Source organism: Catharus ustulatus, chromosome 5 (assembly GCF_009819885.2).
Source record: "Catharus ustulatus isolate bCatUst1 chromosome 5, bCatUst1.pri.v2, whole genome shotgun sequence".
In the NCBI taxonomy this organism is placed as follows: domain Eukaryota; kingdom Metazoa; phylum Chordata; class Aves; order Passeriformes; family Turdidae; genus Catharus; species Catharus ustulatus.
In genome coordinates, this window is record NC_046225.1 from 981651 (window position 1) to 1002350 (window position 20700).

General features: G+C 48.3%; 1 protein-coding gene across 5 annotated transcripts in view; it reads right to left on the reverse strand.

Annotated features, from left to right (window-relative positions):
- SLC4A4 (solute carrier family 4 member 4) overlaps positions 1–20700 on the reverse strand; it is a 106555-nt gene that overhangs the window by 39826 nt on the left and 46029 nt on the right. For 2 of the 5 annotated variants that reach the window (XM_033061270.2, XM_033061273.2), the window contains 3 exons: positions 7050–7185; positions 3385–3545; positions 783–962 (listed from right to left, as the gene is read on the reverse strand). In XM_033061270.2, coding sequence (XP_032917161.1) covers positions 783–962; positions 3385–3545; positions 7050–7185 — 477 coding nt within the window. Of the gene's footprint in view, positions 1–782; positions 963–3384; positions 3546–7049; positions 7186–7441; positions 7539–20700 lie in introns of those variants that run through there. The other 3 variants (XM_033061274.2, XM_033061271.2, XM_033061275.2) reach the window with 2 other exon arrangements.

A 20700-nucleotide genomic window follows, 5' to 3' on the forward strand; every position in this document is an offset into this window, starting at 1 on the left:
TCTGGGTATTTTAAAATGGCAACTTTTAGCCCAATTCCCAGACTGCCACAGGAGACAGCTGAGAGAACTCCAAGGCATGACAAGAGGATTAAAACTCCTCTTTTTTTTTATTACCATGAGCAAGAAGACCCCAAATCTCCACCCAGGGGCAAGCACTGAGTCAGTGCCCAGGCCTCCATAGCTGTCTGCATGCACACAGACACACACATTTAGAGACACCACTACAACATGGCACTACCTACTGCACCTTTTTTAGAGAGAAGACATATTCACAACACACACCACAAAACTATTTTAGGACGAATAAAGCAAGATGGAAATCAGCTTTACCCCACTGGACAATGATTGCATGGCAATAAAATGCAAGCTAGATGTTACTGCCAGGTCATTTTTGATCCACAGTGCCACTGGCACTGTTACAGACATGGAGTGTGCATGGAAGCTTCGTCTCCACCCAAATGTTTCAGGTGATCAGCCTTTGAAGGTTCAGGCCCCACCAGCTTTTTTGTGAATCTCTGTTTGCTATCATTGCTTCTAAACCAACTCCTAGACGCCAGCAAGAGCACCCCCAGGTTCCTGCTGCCCCCGAGTCCCTGTCAGTCCAGTGAAGATGGGGTTAGAACACCGTGCCACGGCCGAAGCAGAGCCCCCGCTGATGCGCCATCAGCACGGCCTCGCTGCTCCCACGGGGTTAGGAAAGCAGTGTCAGGGCCACACAGTTAGTTCTGGGCAGGTGGGTTGCTGTGACAGACAAGGCTATAGCCAGGTAGCCTCTGCATTACCATTATCGGGGTTGGAAAACATCCTACTTGCACTGGAGACGGTCTTTCCAATGTCGGCCAGCGAGCGCAGGTTGGATTTCTTGGTCTGGTGCCGGTGCTTCCTGAGCAGGGTGTAGGTGACTTTGTCCTTCAGTTCGGATTTCAGCAGCCCCGTCTCGATCTGATTGTCAACGATCATCTCTGTGCAAGGGGGAGGGAGGGAGGGGAGGGCAGAATTAACCACAGAGCTCAGAACTGCTTCCAGGGAGAGCAGAGAGAGGGGTTGGAGGCATTTCCACCCTGCCTTTTTGCAGGCTTTGTTACCACCTCAAAGCCAGGTGTGATTTGTATGAAAATGTCTTTTAGACATTGCTCTTGAAACAGAACATAAGCAGTTCCATCCAGCTTGAGCCACTTACACACACCTACTGCACAGAGATTCCCTTCTGCTATTTCCCACATGCCACAGGGTCTATTTCAGAGATCAGGGTAGGACAGTTCTTAGCTCAGCAATGGAATCCCCTCTGAGCCTGGACTTTAGTGAAGATGCTGTAACTCTGCTCCAAGTTCCACGATGCTCTCAAAAAGCACACAGGAAAACTTCTATCAGATTCAACAAGGCCTGAGTTCACCTTGCAGGCCCCCAGTAAAATCTAATCTAAAGATAGCAAGAAGTCCTGGATATGAGCCACTAATTAAATCATTCACTCGCAGGACTGAAGTGATGGCAACTATAAATGGCAGAACTTGCTCCAGTTACCACAGGATGTATTTATATGGCTTTACTTTTCAGGGAGTCACCAGGAGAAAAGACCCCCAGCATCCTCAATGCCTGCTTACTTCCCATCAATTCCCTCCTTTCTCCTCCCTTATCCCAGAGGAAAAAGGCAAAAAGGGGGCCAGACTTATGAAGAATGTCCCCTGTGCAGTAAAACTCGCATGAGGTTGTTCCCTTGATGACTTGAGTTCATGCACTGTCCCCTGAGGGCAAGTGGCAGCTCATATTTGTCTGCTGGTAACTTTTATTTGTGCTAATAATAAAAGTTATGGCAAGGGGGAGGCAGGACACAGATCACATTTGCTAACTCAGTGAGCCAGAAAGTCATCCTCTTCGTGCTGCCCAAGAATTAATGCTTCTGCAAACCCCTAAGGAAGAGCCTGGCTCTTCCTCTCAAATTAACACAGGGTGGGTATGCACACAAAGGTACCCTTACACAACACGTTTGGCAAAAGGCTGACCTTTGTTAAGTGTCATTTTAATACAAGCTTTTCTTGCTCACGGTTTTGGTTAGGGATTTTTGGAGTATTTCCTTCAGAACCTTATTCAAGTTCATCCTTCTCTATCTGGCACTTCCCTGTTGCTGATAAAACACAAACAACAAAGACAGTTTTCCTTAGGAGTTTTTCTTTCCTGTGTGTCACTACCTGACACCAGCCAAGTGATCATGATTAAATCATCCTGGAAATCCAGTCCTGGATATCCCTACCTGTCTGATTAAGGGTCTGGACCAGCAAAAACACCCTGCTCAGGACAGTGTTGCAGTGTCACAGCAACAGCAGCCAGGGATGTGTAATCTAATCTCCTAGGAATTAGATTTAATTTGGGTGTCGAAGAAGGAGATTGAAGGTGACATCTCGAAGGGACTTCAAAAGAAAATTTAATGTTTGAGGGTTTAAGGTTTTGGACCACAAACATCAGCTTCTGAAGCAGGTTCACCTTCAGCAGAAAACTTCAGAGGTTCTTGGGGGGTTTATTTTGTTAAAACTTTGCAAAGCTGTGCATTTGGATACACAGACACAAAAGCAAGGGAAGATAAATGTCACCACAAGCACTTGCAAAACTAAGTTCAAAGCTCTGTATTTAACACCAGAAGCAGCTGTAATTTCAAGTCTTACAATCCAGTGTATGGGAGAATTCCATGCCAGGATAATTTTGACCTCACTTCCCAAGATGATCATCCAAAGCACTGAATTTTGGCAGAGCAAGTATTTAGTTTTGCTCTTTTATATCTCTTCATTGTAATGTCTGTTGAACTCAGCATTTTGGTTAAATGTCCCTCCACTGGATGGCTCACTTGGAAGATTTATTTTCTGTAAATTCTCACACACCACGGGCAGCACGGTCTCAGCATGTCACCCAGCGTCACCTCGGGCCACGGCTAATTTGGGCAGACAAAATCTGCCCTCCCATTCTGCAGAGCAGAGCACCAGCTGTGCTGGGGTGCTCTCCCCTCTCCCTTGCTGTGGCTGGGGGTATCCCATCCTGAACACCTGCCTTCAGTGGGCAGCTGAGCACCTCACCCAAGAGCAGTTCCTGGCCCGAGTGGTTCTGCATGAATGGGACATGATGGATATCTCTGCCCCCAGGTACGTGGCCCTTCCACATGTCACCATTTCCACAGTGACCATAAATTCAACTGATGTCTTTTACTGCACTGAGAAGGACTCTTCATTCATCTGCTATCCTTTTCCAGGTACTTTCCCACTTACTCCTTGCTCTTTTTTCCCCTCTTTTATTGGAAAAGCAGTGCTTTCTCATTAAAACCATCCATAAAACCATACCAGGGTCAATAAAACCTTGTGGGGAAGCAGTGAGGGCAAGAGTCAAGACAGGTGTACCTACCCACCACCTGTGGGAGGGAAGAGGCCTCCATGTCCAGCATGATGGAGCCCTTCTCTATGCAGGTCCTGAGCTCGAACAGGCTGTGCAGGGACAAGGTGGCCACGTGCGGTTTGCTCCATCGCTCCCCTCCTTGCTCCACCTTCTCCTCAAACTTGATCCACCTGCAACAGGGCACAGCAAGGACATGGGGTTAGGGCTGTTGCCTCCCTGCAGGGAAATAAATCAGCATTCCTGGAAAAAAGGCACCATGCACCTTCACTATCTTGGCAGTTCTGGTTTAATGGTAGGACTTTATTGTCTTCGTGGGCTGGTCCAAACTAAATGATTCTGTGATTCAAATTCAGGCAATAAAATATGGAATCAGCCACTCCAAGATGCAGGCAGCATGGAACACTCCTGTCCCAGGCCCACAGGCTGACAAAGGTGGGGAAGAGAGGAGCACATCCCAGCCACGTCTGAAGGTGCTCTTAGAGAACAAATGAGTCACCAAAGGAGAAGGCACAAATTAAGGAGCTCATTCTTTCCCTCCAGCTGCTGTTTAATGATTTAACCAAGCAGGTCTGAAAAACCCAGAAAACTTATCTCTATGGAAGGTGAGAGCAAAGGGTAAACCCTGGTTGTGCAAAACACTGTTTACACCCCTAAAACTCCATCCCACCAGCAGGGAAGCAGGAGGCTCCACGTCCCTGGGCTGCAGCCCACCCCCACCTCCCCCTGCAGCCTTGACCCTGCCCTTGGCTCTGCTGTGCCCAGCCTGGAGCATGCAGGGATGGGCAGCTGGGATGGGCTGGGCTGGGGGATCTCACCTGGCCCACACCTCCTTCCTTAGCAGCAACAGCCTGGGTGTGAACTGGGGGTGCAGGAAAAGGTGGTTCAGTATGCCCGGGTGGCAAAGCAGAAATGCTTTTTAATCCCCTCTTGGGACACCATTTTAATATATGTGGAAAATGAAAATTCCAGTGACTAATATAAAGGGATTATTAAGAAAAAAACCCCACACACGTAAGGTAAGGAAGCTCATTCATTTGTTCAAAAGAATATTATTAACAGCAAGCAAAATTATCTTTAATCCTGAAAAATGTATTACTTGAGGATTAATCAATTATGCTTCACAATTGCAATAATCTCTTTCTGAGACTTTGTTTTTTTAAAGCTGCTTTTTAACTCAAGCTAAAAGACTGATTTTTATCTCCAATTAATAAGGTCCTTTTAGTTCACAAAAACTAAGTGTTCCCTAGGACACCTGAGGGATCTGGTGGATTCAAATCTGTGCCCTTCAGGGGCTTTGTGTGATGTGGGACCAAGTTACATTTACCTTGTAACAGCAGGAAGGCTGCAAATTACCAATGTTTGTCCTCCCAGGGAAAGTGATTACTCACAACTATCAACATTTGCTTCTTGTTTACTTTTCTCACTGCAATCCACAATCCCAGCACAATAAACCAAACATTAACTTGCAGACCTGGGTGAACAAACGCCTGCTCTATTCCTGCAATCAGAGAGTGGTGTGGGCTGGGAGGGACCTCAGAGCTCTCCTGGTTCCACACTGATGCCATGGGCAGCACCTTCCAGGAGCCAGGCTGCACCAACATGGGAATGCCAGCATTCCAGAGGTGATTGTACTGAGTGAAGCAGGAAAACCCCTGCAGCAGCTGAGACCCCCAACCTGCCATGAGGCTCAGTGAAATACCTCTGGGGACCAAGACATGTCCCCCATAGCATGGGGACTGTCACTCTGTGAGGCAGGGAGATGGCAGAAGTGATGGGATTGCAGAGATGGTGGATATGGATTTTGTGAACTTCTGTTATGATCTTTTTCGTTACATAAGCCGTGCCAGGAATCACATTTTTGTCCTTCACCTTTCACACCTGGTAATAAGCACACAGCTTTCCCAGGGCTGTTGGGAGTGAGGTGCAGCAGACAGAAGGAATGTGCAGATGTCAGAACAGAGCAGGAGGGAGGTGAGGAAGGTAATTTGGCTGTTTGTTCTCTCAAATACAAGTGCAGCCTTTAGCCCTGCACCGGCGTGCAGGCAGTGTTGCTCTCCCCAGCTGGGAGCTGTGCAGTTCTACCCTGGGGCCAGGGGAAGCACCAACCCCTCAAGGTCTCTTCTGCCCTCCCCTCTCTCCTCCTCCCACACAGTCCTGCACTTTTTCCTGTGTTCAGCTGTGGCAAAGCAACCCCAAAGCAGCTGGCAGACCCTGTGCCCACTGAAGCACAGCACCAGCCAGCTCTGGATGCACTGGGAGATGCTCAGGAGCTCTCAGGAGCTCCTATGGTGCAAGATTAAGTAATTTCAGGTACATACTGAAAAATCCTGAACAATCAGACACTCTGTAAGATCACTGTCCACAAAGGCAGGAGGTTGGGCCAATTTAGAAATCAAACAGCACCTCAACAGGCTGCTTTGTCACATTCTGTGTCATTCCTACAAAGAATCATGGATCCATTCAGGTTGCCAAAGTCTTAGAGGACCAATCCAAACATTAATCCAGCAAAGCCAAGGCCACACCAACCCATATGATGCCTAAGCATCACGTCTTCACATCTGTTAAATCCCCCAAGAGATGAGGGCTCCACCACTACCCTGGGCAGACAAACCGTATGGGTGAAGAAATTTTTCCTAATATCTGCCCTAAACCTCCCCTGGCACAACTTGAGGCTGTTTCCTCTCGTCCTGTGGTTTGGTGCTTGGGAGAAGAGCCCCACACATGGGTCAGTGCAGCACTCCTACCAAAGATGTGTAAAAACACCTAAATCACAAAGTGCTGAATTCATGGCAAGAGGAAAGAACAGCAACAAAGGGAGAAAAGGATGAGCAACAAGTCAGAAGTCAGAGAGAAAAAGGTGAAAAGTCATTAAGTTCCCCAAGCAAAATAAAGCAAGATAAGAGGTGAAGTGGTAGATGGTGGGGCAGCTCATTAAATCACAAGTAAAGAAGTCCAAGGTGACCAAACAGGGGCTAACTTTGAACAGACACTGCCCTTAAGAGGGGGAGGTGGGGATAGAACTTAGCCCAGCCACCAAAAAGGAAAAGGAAAACCCCCAGGCTCAGTGAGGGCAATTGGAAATAGGTCAGTGGTGTTCAGATATGAATTACATGTAATTTGTATCAGCCAGACCCCAAAAACATCCCAGCATTTTTGTCATGGTTTTTTGACCAAACTAACAGCAGCATCAAAGAACTCAACTAAGGAACTCAAAGCAAGCAACCCCATCCAGCATTTAACCTGCACCTTGAACAATTTCTTCACAAGAAAATACCTTTAAGCCGTTTTCCCTATTCAAAAAGAATTCCATCAGTAGCTGACTAGAACAGGGACAGCTACAATTTCCCAGCCTGTGGTGTGAGGTGGGACCAGGCTCAAAAGCTGCTTTGGGGCAATAGTTCTGAGGCAGTTTTGACTCAGCCAATGCAATTTCTGGCAATTCTGGCCGAGATGTGTCCCCCTTTGCAAAGCACAACTGAGCCCTTCTCTCTCCACAGGCTAACTACTGCAATCAGTCTGCTTTCCTAGTTTATATTTCAACAAACCCTAAAATTCCCTCATTTATCAAAGAATGGCAATGTGAGCTCCCCAGGCTCCTTTCTGCAGCAAGGGTGGCACCCAGTGGGATGCTGAACCAGGCCCTTCCCTCGGAGGGTACAGGAAAACCAACCCACCTTGCAGTCTCCTTCCACTCCATCTCCTGTCCATCGACAGCCAGCAGTTCGTCCAGCTCGGTGAAGAGCTGCGGGGGCGCGGGGCTGTCATCTTCCTCTCCCAGGATGAAGCGGATGCGCTCGGCGGCGGGGGAGACTGCAGAGGTGAAAATACTGCGGTTAACGGCCTGCGAGACCACCAGGGACGTGCGGCTCCTCTCCTTGCCCTGCTCCCCAAGGCCATTCAGCTGCTTCTCCAGGCTGCCTCTGCCATCTGACATCCTCGCTGCGGACGCAGGGCGTTGAGTGAGGGTGCCTCCAGCTCCCTCTCTCCCCTTCCTTGCCTCTCACTGAACTTCTTACAAGTTCAAGCTGGGAGTAAAGTTCAGCAAAACTTGTCTCTTCCTACAGACCTTAACTATGTTACAGCAATTTGCAGTCCTTGTAAAAAAGAGCACTATGGAGCTGAGAACCAACGCGCTCTGTGGCGCTGCCCGAGGACCTGCCGCTCTCTGAGCAGCCCGGATCCTTCACCCCCTTTTTTATATGACCTAAAACCAGTTCCAGCCAAACCAATTGGGGGCTTGCTGGCACAGCGTCCCACTGCTGGCTTTCCCCTCCCTCCCTGCCAGCCAGGTTTGGGCTGCCATTGGCCTGCAAGGCAGGCTGGAACCTCCCCAGCCCACCACTGGAAAACACAGGAATACTTAACAGAAGGGTTCTCTCCTCTATACGTGAAGAATGCGACCCAATGCATTTAGTCAGGCACCAATGCACTGAAAAAAAACAACTGGTCCTGGTTGGAAAAGACTGCCTGTTTAGGCACAAGAACTGCGTTCAACACGCAGCACAAGCAAAGTCTGTTTGCATCATAAGCTCAAGAAAAAGGACAGAAACCCTTTCCTGGTTAAGGATTCAGAATTCAAACCCAAGAGCATCACTGTCCCCATCCCAAAGCCCCAGGGCATGTCCTAAAGGTAACTGGAGCCCACACCACCAGAGTCACCTTGCTGGAGGGCTCCTTGTGGTCTACAGCCTTTTCCTCAGCATATCACCTTAAAACAAAGGTGTGTCCATGTGAAATTTTAAGACAGGCATCCTTTCTGCTGCATGTTTATCAGCATTAGAGATACACAGCAGACTATGAACTTTGAACAGTTCTGCTAAAAACTCCTTTCTTTTCAAAAGATCAGCTGGCTGTCTCTTGCAAAATAATTAATTACACCAGGTGTCCAACCACATTGATTTTTCCTGGGTAAATAGACTCTCAATTTGCAATGGGGAAAAAAACCCAGTAAAAAACATGCCCTTTACTCCTTTTTCTTTTCCTTAAATAAACTTTCACAGCTTTCTTCCTAAATTACTCACAGTGATGATGCTTCAGTATATAGATTTCTTTATGACTGAAAGTATAATTGTTATCAAAAATGCCCTTGGAATCTCCTGGGAGCCAAGGACCTTGCCCTGCTGCTACAGCAGCCTCCCCATCACGAGGCATTCAGCTTCCTGCAGGCTCCAGGAGAGCTGGAGAGGGACTTCTGACAAGGGCCTGGAGTGACAGGACAAGGGAGAATGGCTTCCCACTGACAGAGGGCAGGCTTAGATGGGATATTGGGAAGAAATCCTTCCCTGTGAAAGGGGTGAGGCCCTGGCACAGGTTGTCCAGAGAAGCTGTGGCTGCCCCTGGATCCCTGAAGTGTCCAAGGCCAGGCTGAAAAGGGCTTGGAGCAGCCTGGGCTGGTGGAAGGTGTCCCTGCCCATGGCAGGGGGTGGAATGGGATACCAACTATCCATCCAAATCATGCATGTTCCACTGTCCTCTCCCTTTACCTGCACTAATGACTCTCAATATACTTTTATATTCAAATAGAATACGAATATCCCAGCTAGAAAACAAATAAAAGACATGTCCATCTTCTTGCTTCAAAAAGCAAGGTGGACCACACCAGTGGCTGCTGCTTGGAAGGGGCTGTAAGGGAAAGGACTGCAGAGCTTCTTGAGCTGTTGAAGGCATCCACTGGAGCCAGTGGGAAACGTCTCTCTGGAGTCACTCTGAAGGGGTTTTACTAAATGGAAGTGCTAGCCCTGACATTCCCACCCATAACACGATCATGTTCTGCACACTGAACCCGGGTGCACCATGATCACCCCTTCTTTTCGCCTGCCTCCTCTCGCAGTTGCTGATTTCCCATTATCGGCACTTAGGGCTGATGATAAGGTTCACAACCCCATTAGGGCGTTTGCTGGGTCACAGGTGCCCGATGCCCGCTTGACCACATGTTCCTGATGGCAATTTTGTGGGTTAATGGGCCGTTGATGGTTGTTTATGTGCTCTCTTTAGCAAGGAGAACATATTTTCACTCACTCTGCGGGTGAACACCGTGTGCTGGGCACAGGCAGGGCTGAGCAGCGGGCTCAGGGGCTGGGGAGTCATTAACCCAGAGGGTGACCCCTCAGCCCTCTGCCTGCCTGACCTGTGAGCACAGCTCCCCAGCCTGCCCAGCCTTGGCCATCACCTTCCCTTCCACCTCAGGAGCTGCTCAAACCAGCACTGCTGATGCCACAGCAGCTCAGGCTGGCCAATACTGCTTTCCTTGCTGTCCTATTCAAGAGAACAACCTGATGGCCAGTAGACATTTGCAGCAGAGAAAAGGCTAATCCATGAATTTAGATGGCTGGAGTTTTATTTTTCTCCTGAATGGGAGAGGCACTAAAATATTAACTGCAGAGGGTTGAATGTTCCAACACAGCATGGATACAGAGGCAATGCCACCCATGGGGGATGTCTCTCACCTCCCCCTCTTCCCTTCCCTGTTCCATTCAGCCACACACAGTCTATGAGGCAGCTTATAAAATCGTAGCTTGCTCAAGAGCAAACACATCAGCAGTTTCTCCAAGTTCAGCTCAGGCCAATTCTGAGCACAGTGTACACCCTCAGGTCCCCAAAGGCAAAAATCAATCTCCATCAAGAGAGAGGAATCTCAGGGACTTCAGAAATGGGGAGAGACACGTTCTAGCACAGCAACCTCAAATCAGGCACAGCTGAGCTTCCCAGCCCTGCTCCAGCCATGGCTTTGGTGGCAGCCCTCCCTCACTGCCTGCTGTGAGGCACAGCCACACATGGAAATGCCAGGGGGCTCTGTGCCATTGGTCCCCATCCTAAAGTCACCTCCTGCTCCTGTGCCAAGGGCCTGGCTGGTGCTGGGGGCAGGCAGGTTCAGCCTGGCTCTCTGGGTGCTGCCTTGGCGTGGAGGACAGGGGTATCTGTGTTGATGCTCAAGTTCAACAGCCTGCTCTCCACTCAGCCAACATGCTTTTCCTCCTGCTTTTTCAGCTGGCTGTTATCAGGGACTCTCCTGAAGACCCTGGGGACCTGCACACCAGTCAATCACTTCCTCCAACCGAGGCCAGAGGGACCATCAGACACAAAGCCCTCTGTTCTCTAAGTGTTGGCAGCTACAGGAATTCCTGAGAGACCTGGTGCAAATCCCTCCCCAGAGCCTGTGGAACCAGTGTCAAGGAAAGCTGTTTGTCAAATGTGCTTTCCAGGCAGGTTTATTAAAATAGGACATGATCCTGCTCCCATTCCTTCTGGGGCTGCCCTCCCTCTGCCAAAGCTCAGGTCAAACCCAGCCACAGTCAGAGCAGTGACATCCTTGTGCAGACACCTGTAACAGATTTCAACTTGTTTCCTTTCCAGTTCAGCTGACTTATCTCCCAAAATTCTCCATTAGCAAAACCAGTTTTAATTGTGTGACACAAGACAGCAGCTAAAGGCAAGCAGGGAGGTTTGGACAGCCCACAGTCCCTTCCTTTACAGACAAACCTGAACAGAACCCCACCTAAAAGCAGCAGTCACTGAAAACAATCCCCTGGGATCCTCTGCTGCTCCTGTATGGCATCCAACACACTGGGCAACACAAGGGATGCTCTCCTGCTTTACCAGTATCTGTCAGCACTTCTGGAGCACACAGACCACGCTATTCCCGCACCTTCACAGGTAAGAACTTCTTTATGGAAGGGAGAATGATCCCTTCAGCTTCTGCAGAGCTGATTTCCTGCTTCCCCAAGTGCTGCACCAAGCACAAGCACCCCTGGGTGCCACTGAAGGAGCCAAGCACACATGGATCTAGCCGTGACCCGTGCTTTTGGAAAGGCTGCACTGGGAACGCTGCTCCAGGGCCGCACACCAGCCTTTCCCAGGGTCCCACAGAAGCAGCCCTGGGTGATCTGCTCCCCAGCTAATCACTCTAAGCAGGCGTGAGAATTCCTCCTTTGCTTGTTTTGCGCCTTTGCTCATGATTACTTTGTGACCCCGTGCAGGGGCGGGCTGGCTGTGAGGCAGATTAGGCTTTCCACAGGCAGGACTGGCAGCCAGCAGGGAATGCTCCCCACACCACCTGGATCCCACCCCAGGTCTCTTTTTGCACGACTGTGGGGTGCAGAGAATGCTGTTCTGCATTTGCTCCGTCTTGGAGGAAATCTGCCCCTTCCCAGACACAATGAACAGCACTGACTGCCTCTGGAATAATCCATTTTTTGCTGGACTATTGGACTGCATGACTGCACATGTTTTGCTGTAAGCTCCTCTGCAGCATGTGGCATATATTAAGTGTTTGATCTGCAAAAAATCTTCAGTATTGGACAAATTCTTACTTAACACTGTGTACTCTCAAGTGCCAGAAGAACAGCAGCATTCCCAGCTCCCTTGGTCTTTGGTGCTGTGCCTACAGATAATTCATTAAAACGTTCCTTGGAGATGCAGGGAGAGAAAAAGGACCCTTCTTAGAAAAATGTTTCACATCAACCCATCTGTGGATGCAATGTGGACAATCAGTCTGGGAAACTTCTAAACAAACCCATCACTATCTGATGAAAACTTGGTGGATCCTATCCTATAAGGCAATTCCTATAAAAGAACACAGCCTGCCAATTCCATTCACGTGGCTGTGATGGACAGAATCCACCAGATGCGATTCCCCAAGTCCCATGATGAGCTTTTTCCAGCACTGCTCCACTCGAGGGAGACTCTGCCTTCAAAGACTGTTTTTCCCAGCTGCAGCCAAAACCAGTGGTATCTACATAACCTGCCAGAAGCAGAGGCAGCTGCAGAATCCCAAGGGAATGGGGATGGATAGCCTCCCACAGACATGATTAGCCACTTGAGCCAAACTAAGTATTTTATGTATTAGCAGTGTGAGGCTCTGCCTGCTCACACCAGTGCCAGGCTCTCCTGATTCCAAGGGTGTGGAATTGGCCATACATGGACACTGCATACCCCGTGGGCATGCCACAGCTAGATGCCAATCAACGGTATCTGGCTCCCAAACTGATAGAAAAATGGGAAATTTGTCTTTCTGTATCACATTTTTTAAATTTTCTAGATTCTCTGAGTGCCATTCCTAATTGCATTAAAGGCAGCAATGCCTATGACATTTACTTTTACAAACCAACTAGTCCATAGTGACAAACCATTCTGGTTATAAACCCAGATATAAACAAGACCACAAGCAATTCATTGCAAAATATGGATAACAAAGGTGTTTTTTGACTATTCCTGGAGGTCAGCCATCTTCCTTCCAGTTGTGTCAAACTGCTACAGCAGCACATTTCTAAGGAGCTATTCCCGAGCAGTTGCCAAGAAGACTTTAATAAAGAGAGAACAGCACCTAGAGAAAGCCTGGCTTTCTCTGGAGCTCTGGAACATTTCCTGCTGTCACACACACAGGATGCTGTCTGGCATCACACCTCCATTAGATCTCAGCAACAGTCCAGTCCCCAGTGAAACAGCAGCACAGGGACTGCCACAGAGAACTAAGTGCAAAAATCACTTCCTAATTCACATCATTCTCCTCCTTTGGCTTTTTTTGGTTTCCCTTTTTAGAACATGTGGCTTTCAGAGTCTCCTTCCTGGACAGACTGGTGCTGTCCCCCTCTCTGGGTTCCTGCTGGGCCGTGTTCTGGTGCCTTACACACTGTGAGCACACCCTGATCACACACAGCTCCTCCCATTCTCCATCAGTATCACTGCACCGTGAGGCCCAAACCAACTGCTCGTGGTAAGCACAAGGGAAAACTCCTGCTCCTCTGGTGAACAACTAAAAACCTTTTCTTTCCCAACCCCGAAATGCCGCTCCCCGAAGGCAGTTTTAAAGCTGGTTCGATGTGCTGCAGTCCCTGTAGGTTGTCTCCTTGCAGCAGCCACAAGCCCTCCTGCCAAACTCTAACTCAGCCTACCAGTGCTCATTTACCTCGTTTAGCTACAGGGACATTTCTGAGGACACAGCTGTAACAACTGGGCTCTTCCCTTGGGTTTGAGCTTCCACACAAGGACAGGAGGAACCTTCCCTCTCTGTGCTTCCCAAGCAGCCCTCTGGCTGCAATAGCCAATTTTCTGCCTGTTAAGCTCTTCTCACAAGCAGGGTTTCATCACTGTCTATTTGTCCCGTTCAATCAATCTCTGCAGCAGCCCTGACTGTTCCAGCACTTCTGGAAGTCTCCTTTAGCAGGGGCTGGGCAGGACAGAACCCACCCACAGAGGGAGGAAACGACACACATGTGGCTGAGGATTTTCTGTATTTATTCCCACAGTTTCCGTGCATCCTGAGCCCTTGCTCCCGTGTCTCCGGCTGCAGTGGAGTCCACCTCCGTTGCCAGGCAGTTTCTCAGGGAGTACTGAATGTTTCTGGCATCCACACTTCTTGCTTTCAGCTCTTTTCATTCTGTCCCCTCTGTTTTCCTTGTTGCCAAACACCTCATCATTCCAGGCACAGAGGGAAACGTGTGTTATTATTCCTCACCATCCTTGCAGAGACCAACTGGTGCACGAGAGCTGAACACACGTGCTGGGGGTTCTGCAGGTTGTTATTTATTCCTGATCACCTGTCCTGCTTCAAACTCCTCATAGGAGAGGGCAACCACAGTGTAAATATGTATTTTATAGCATCCCAGACAGGTTTAGGGTGGAAGGGACTTCAAGATCATCTTGTTCCAGTTCCCTGCCACAAGCAGGAACACTTTCCACTAGCCCAGGTGGCTCCAAGCCCCCTCCAGCCTGGCCTTGGACACGTCCAGGGATCCAGGGGCAGGCACAGCTTCTCTGGGCAATCTGTGCCAGGGCCTCACCAGCAACACAGGCAAGAATTTCTTCTGATCCCCATTCCCCCTTGTCCTACACACAGCTCCACACTAACAGCACTATCAAGGCATCACAGAACTGTAGGACACCAGGCTGGAGACACCTCGGGGTCAGGCGGTCCTGCTCAAAAGGCAGAGCTCCAGAGGTCACTGCACCTTGACTTGCAGCAGGAGGAAGGTGCCAACCTCCTTTGAGATGCTTTGAAAAAGGTTTGTCTACTTTCCCACCACCTTCTGAAAAGTTTGGTTCAGTGACAAGCTGCCCTTTTGGCTCAGAACAGTTCGGTCGCTTATCTAAAAAGCTGCAAAGCCAGCCTGAGAATCCAGACAATGCTTCCATTGATTAGGAGAGCACCAGGACTGACATGACAGGGTGGTTACAAAACCAGCTGGTTTCATGTCTGGGTGCTGCTTTTCCTCACATTTTCCTGCTGCTGCAAAGCAAGCTCCATCTCCAGACCTGCTCCTCTGGGTGCCTGCATTTATTCTGTGTGTTAAATCCTGATCACCACCCTTCCCTCATGTGGCATCCCTGCAGATGTGATGGCTATCCCAATGGAACTGTCCCCACCAGTCAGCAGCATGGCAAAGCGAAGTTTTGCCTGGATAAATGAATTCTCTGAAGGCACTTTCCTTTTCTCTCTGGGTCGAGTCAAGGGAACTCAGAAAAGGGCTCTTGCAATGGCATTTGGGAGCAGAAAGACCCTATTGAGACAAAGACACAATAACCAGTTTTGCCCCTGCCTTTAAAAATTAACCACCATTAACTCCAGGCTCGGCACGGCTCCAGGCTGCCAGCAGCACACTCCTTCCAAGCAGCTTCCCAGAAACTCCCAATTCAACTTGTTCTCAAAAGCCTGGTGACATTTGGGCAGCTCCTGCTCTTCATTGGTTTCCCCTTGCAACAGCAACTCAAGTTCAAGCTTCTGCCTCCTTTTAACTCTGAGCTTCACAGACTCACCCCCACCTCCCACACAAGCACCAAACCTCCAGGGAACATGAGTGTGGTGGAAAAAACCAGGGGATTTGCTGGGGTCTCATCCATGCTGAAAGGTACTTTTACAGCTTTAAACAAATTTCTGTAATTCAATCAAGGAAACGTAAGTATAAAACATTTCCACTTTCAGGAAAGGAATATGACCTGGATCTATACTAGTAAAACTGTGTGCAAGAAAAATAAAAGACTATTATCTAATGGATTTATCCAGGAAAATTAAGCACGGGTTGGCTTTCAGTGAGTAATTAAGATCAGTATACTCCAGAAAAGGCTACTGCCAAAACGGAGGAAGGAGGAAAGCAAGTTCAAACAAACCCAACTTGTTTTTTCAATGAAAAATGAGAAATCTGGTATCTGGAGACACATTTGGTGACTCCTTAAGGGATGCAACACGAGCCACACAGAGAGATACTTTTACCAAAACAACAAAGAGGCTCTAAAGTGGTAGAGAAGCACAAACCCACAGAATAAGGAGGCAAAGCCACACTTCACTGCACCATTTAGGAACATCTGGGTCCGACACAAGGAAAACTACCAGAAATGAAAGATTCCACTAAAACCTGGAGGATAAGTACGTGAGGCACACAAGGAAAATGAATTATTTAAGACCATTAGCAGCAGGAGCTTGAGAAGCAGTGGGTGACCTGGACCACCTTGGAGTGAGACGGCCAATTAGGGGGATTAAAAACTGTGCAGAAAGGCAAGGCAGCCTCTTGGTGTGAAACTGCAGCACACAGGTGTGGGCACAGGCACTCAGCCTTTGCCAAAGGTTGCCGAGGGAGGAGGCAGGTGGCTGCAGAAAACGGAGGAGAAGATGGAAGTGACCCCAGCAGCAGTGAGTGGCCAGGCCCTTGGCGCTCACACCTCACCAGACCCTGCAGACCCACGGTTTTAGTCAGGTCTGGAATGTTTGATGCAGCCTGGATCTTAAAGAACAATAGCCAATCCACAGAATTACCTGGAAGTGCTATCCAACAGGATACTATTTACCATATTTCTACCATTTCTTTCTAGACTCCAGGTTGTGCCCTCTGAGGCTTTCCTTGCAGTTTCCAAAGGTGCACAAGGTTACCATGCCTTTATTTTTCTTACACAACTAAAACCACATAGAATCTAGGCTGCCCCAGCCTGATGGGACTTACCCAGACCAGGGAGGCTGCAGTTAAAAACAAAACCATTAGCAGAGTTCTCTGAAGTGCTACTTAAGCAGATTTCTTTTTCCTTTCTTTTAAGCTCCTAAATGCAACTTTAGCAATTATTGGTTTAAGTAATTGCCTAACATTTAATGTTTACAGCAACATTTTACAACTAATTTACATGTAGTTCACTAAATGCTTTAGGGTTAATTGGTCTTTTGTTGTGCATTAAGCAGTTTGTTAATGATTAGACAGTTGAGAAGAAAACTGAAGCAGGAGGTCGGTTTGGGGATGGTTTGGAATGGCTGGGGGGGATTTTTGCAGAAGCATTGACCTTCCTAATGGTCAGGCCCCAGCCTAGCAGGATATGATGTCTTGTACAGGGTCACTTGGAGGATACCAGAGGATCAATCTACTGCATGTGAAGGGAGGATGAAACCACAGCCAAGGAGAGAGAAGATGCAATTCCTTGCACTTGGCAAGACCAATGCTGTACTGCCTGTGCTTAAAGGGAGCTGGAGGAGACCTTGTCCTGAGCATCCAAAGGTATCAGGATGATCCCATGAGCAGGAAAAGCAAGCATGTGCTTCCTTGGGGCCCTGTGTCACTGCTCTGCCTTCTAAGGACAGAGTGCTCCAAACACAAAATCAGAACTTAGACAGCAAAGGTAATAACCTAATTACCAAGCTGGCCCTGCTTTGAGCAGAGGTTTGCATCCACTGACAGCACCTTCCAACCTCATTTATTCTGTTCCACTCTGTCCCCACCTGCTGCCCAAACAGGACCACTTTGCCATGGAGCAACTTTTAGTAATGAAGGGAGACTGGGAACCCCATGCTGGCTTTAAGGATCTGCTTGGCATCCTGGCCTGGAGGAGGAGAATGGAAAGGACAGTTACAGAACGCCAACTCTGTATCAAAAGACACTGACAAACTCTTTGGAAACAGCAAGGGCTGCACCAGCACAACCAAGACCAAACAGGAAAACAGCAAAACACAGCTGAACTGCTTCCTTTGCATTTAGGGAATCGACTGTGACCAGCCCAACAGGGAGTCTAACTCTCCTTGTTAAATCCTTCCCCAAGCACAAACTGGCAGTGGCATCAAAAGCACTGAGCACCCAGCCAGTCTTTAACATTGTCCAGGACTTAGGAAAAAAAAATTGGGGAAAAAATAAGAAGGGAACAAATCAGCCAGGTACTGCTGGTAATCTTTTAAACAACTTAGGATGGAAAGAGCAAAGCAGAAATGAGCAGTGTTTTCCAAACTGTAGTTCACCAGAACAGCATTGCCTCCAGTGCAAATCTCTTTACAAGCACTGATCTCCTTAGAGTCGTTAAATGCCATCTTTATTTCTTTTTAATTGGTCCCACTGCATTTTAAATTGCTTTTTAAAAGTATAGGCAGAGCATATAAACATGATGTGTTGAAACACAGAACTGTTAAAATACAGGAAATAAATTTGGAAAGTTTGTGGTTTTACTATTACTCAAATTTCATTACCCAGAAATAAGGAATGTACTCATTCTAAAACAAAAATACTTGACTATTGAGAAAATCTCAGTGTCTGGCAAGTTTCTGCAGATGATCAATTATTACAACTCAGCAAGGGGTGCTGCTGCTTTCCTTCTGACCCTGCACATGCTCCAGGTGGGTTTAAGAATAGCAACAGCCAAATGTCACCCTTTCCCACTTTTATTGCCTTCCTGTTCCCACCACTTTAGCTCCTTGTTTCCTCTTCCCTGTTGGGATCAGGACTCTGGGCTTGGACTAGTCTGTTTTGCTGATGCAGCTCAGTGCACAGCCACAAAACCAGTTAGATAGCCCTGAAACCAGTTAGATGGCCTTTATTTATTTTTTTGTAAGAGGGTGGAAAAACATTGGCACAGAGAGGTGGGGGATGCCCCATCCCTGGAAACATTCAGGGCCGGGTTGGATGGAGCTCTGAGCTATATAGTCTAGGGGAAGGTATCCCTGTCCATGGCATGGGGTTGGTACAAGGTTTCTTCCAACCCAAACCTGTCTGTGACCTTTTTCAGGACTCCCTGAAACGAGTCAGATGGCTACAGAACCAGCCAGGTGGCCACAACAGCGAGAGGGAGGAACCAAGGAGCTGGGGAGCCTCATGGAGGGGATGTGCCTCTGACAAAAAGCTGAAATTGGGGATAACCCCTCAGTGGAGCTGTGCAGAGCTCCCAGCCCAGCAGCTGGGCCAGGCTCAGCTAATGCTGAGGATATTCAAAGGGCCCTGTCCTGGTGCCAAGCACGCAGCTCCTGTGACAAGGGTCGCTTTGTCTTGTGTCCCCTCCGCCTCCCAGCACATGGGAAACTTCAGAAATTCCCTTGCTGAGGAGAACAACTAAGCTGAGTAACTTGGAATTACAGGCTTTCAAGGTTAGTTTGCTGCTGGAGCCAAGACATATTTCCAGAGCTTCTCAGGACTGAAAACAACCTCCTGCTTTTAATGACTTGCCTTTTATCTTTAATAAGGGATTAGGAGCTATTTTTCCAGCTAATACCTTAAAATCCAGATAATCATAAAAGCAATCAGTAATACCCAATATATGTTAATTACTCATTTTCTTCTCGTCTCTGGCTGCCCTGCTGTCACTCAGGGCCATTAATTTGTCTATAACAAGGCTGCAAATCAAAACCAACAAAAGGCTTCAGGTCCTCTGGGGAGTCACAGGTTCGGACTTGGGGGATTAACCACAGATTATATCTGCAACAACAGCAAGGAAAACAACATTATGGCCCAAGAGGTGCTGAACTATCCCACCAGCCATTTACCTAGGCCTGGACCTGCTCATTCCCACAGGAGTCAAGCAAAGCAAAAGACTGATCTAAAACAGGGTAACGAGGCACTGAACAAACTTGACAGCACTAAGGGGAGCCAAAGCTGCACTCACCAAGTTATTCCCAGCGAAATGTGACTCTAAAATAATTTGACATTTTCCACACTAAGCTACACTGGGTCTTTCCAAAGGGAATTTACAGGAATAGCAGGTGTAGAAGCTTTACATTCAAGATCTGGTGCTGGAATAATGATGCTGATCAGCACATTGCTCAGACAGGTAATACCTATCACTGCTCACAGAAGAGGAATTCACAGTTCCTTGGATGCCATGAATTTGAAGGATGCCTTGGATTTATGAGAATATTATTTAGTTCTTAAGGAAAAACTGAAGTAGGATCAAGATGGATGTACCGACTTGGATTTACATCTAGCATTTATATTCTGCCCTCCCTGTGTGGTCATTTCTTCCATTCCTGAGTTCTGAGGAGGTTGCCTGAAAGGATTTAATCCCTCATGCCTCAAACCCAAACTGTCCCCATCACATTCCTGCTGTTTTCCATCGCTGCATCTCATATTTGCAGTCCCGGCTGCCTTGCAAACACACACATCCCTACAGGTGATCTCCTGACACCCCAGAACACCTTCCCTGTAATCTCTGGAGTCACAGTCACGTAACACCACAATCATCTGGCTCTCAGCTCTATAAATAGAGCCCCTGGCTGCAGACAGCCCCAGTGCCCGGGGCTGCTCCTGGCTCACGTAACCGCGTACGTGTCTGCTCTGTCTGCAGTGTCAGTGCCCACCCTGCCCTGCCCTGTCAGCACCCACTGCTCCCACTGTGTCTGCTCTGTCTGCAGTGTCAGTGCCCACCCTGCATGTCAGCACCCACTGCTCCCACTGTGTCTGCTCTGTCTGCAGTGTCAGTGCCCACCCTGCCCTGTCCTGTCAGCACCCACTGCTCCCACTGTGTCTGCTCTGTCTGCAGTGTCAGTGCCCACCCTGCATGTCAGCACCCACTGCTCCCACTGTGTCTGCTCTGTCTGCAGTGTCAGTGCCCACCCTGCATGTCAGCACCCACTGCTTCCACTGTGTCTGCTCTGTCTGCAGTGTCAGTGCCCACCCTGCATGTCAGCACCCACTGCTTCCCACCTGCACATTACAATGTCAAATTACACCAGGTATTATATGGTGTGACTTGGCTACCAGAAGGGAACAGCAGATTCAGGGTGAAAGAAATACTAACAGCAAATCAAGTCCCCTTAAGCAAGTCATGACAATGATATCACCAGATTAAAGGCATTATTTAAATTAAAGTTCCCCAGTTGCTGATTCAAATGAATTGTACTGTTTTGTTTTTTTTTAAGGCAAACATGAAGAGCTGATGAAGTGTCTCGTACATTACTTCACCCACTGAGCTAAACTCTCCATAGTGAGGAGCTCATTCATGGCTCCAGGAAAAGAAGAACCAGGACCCCAGTGAAGAAAGCACAGAACAGTCTGGAAGTGTGAGGCAGCAGTGAATCCCTGAATTCCCTAGGCTGGAAAAGACCTTTAAGAACTGAAAGCTGCAATGAAGCTGCAGTATGGAAAGGAATTCCCCAAGAAT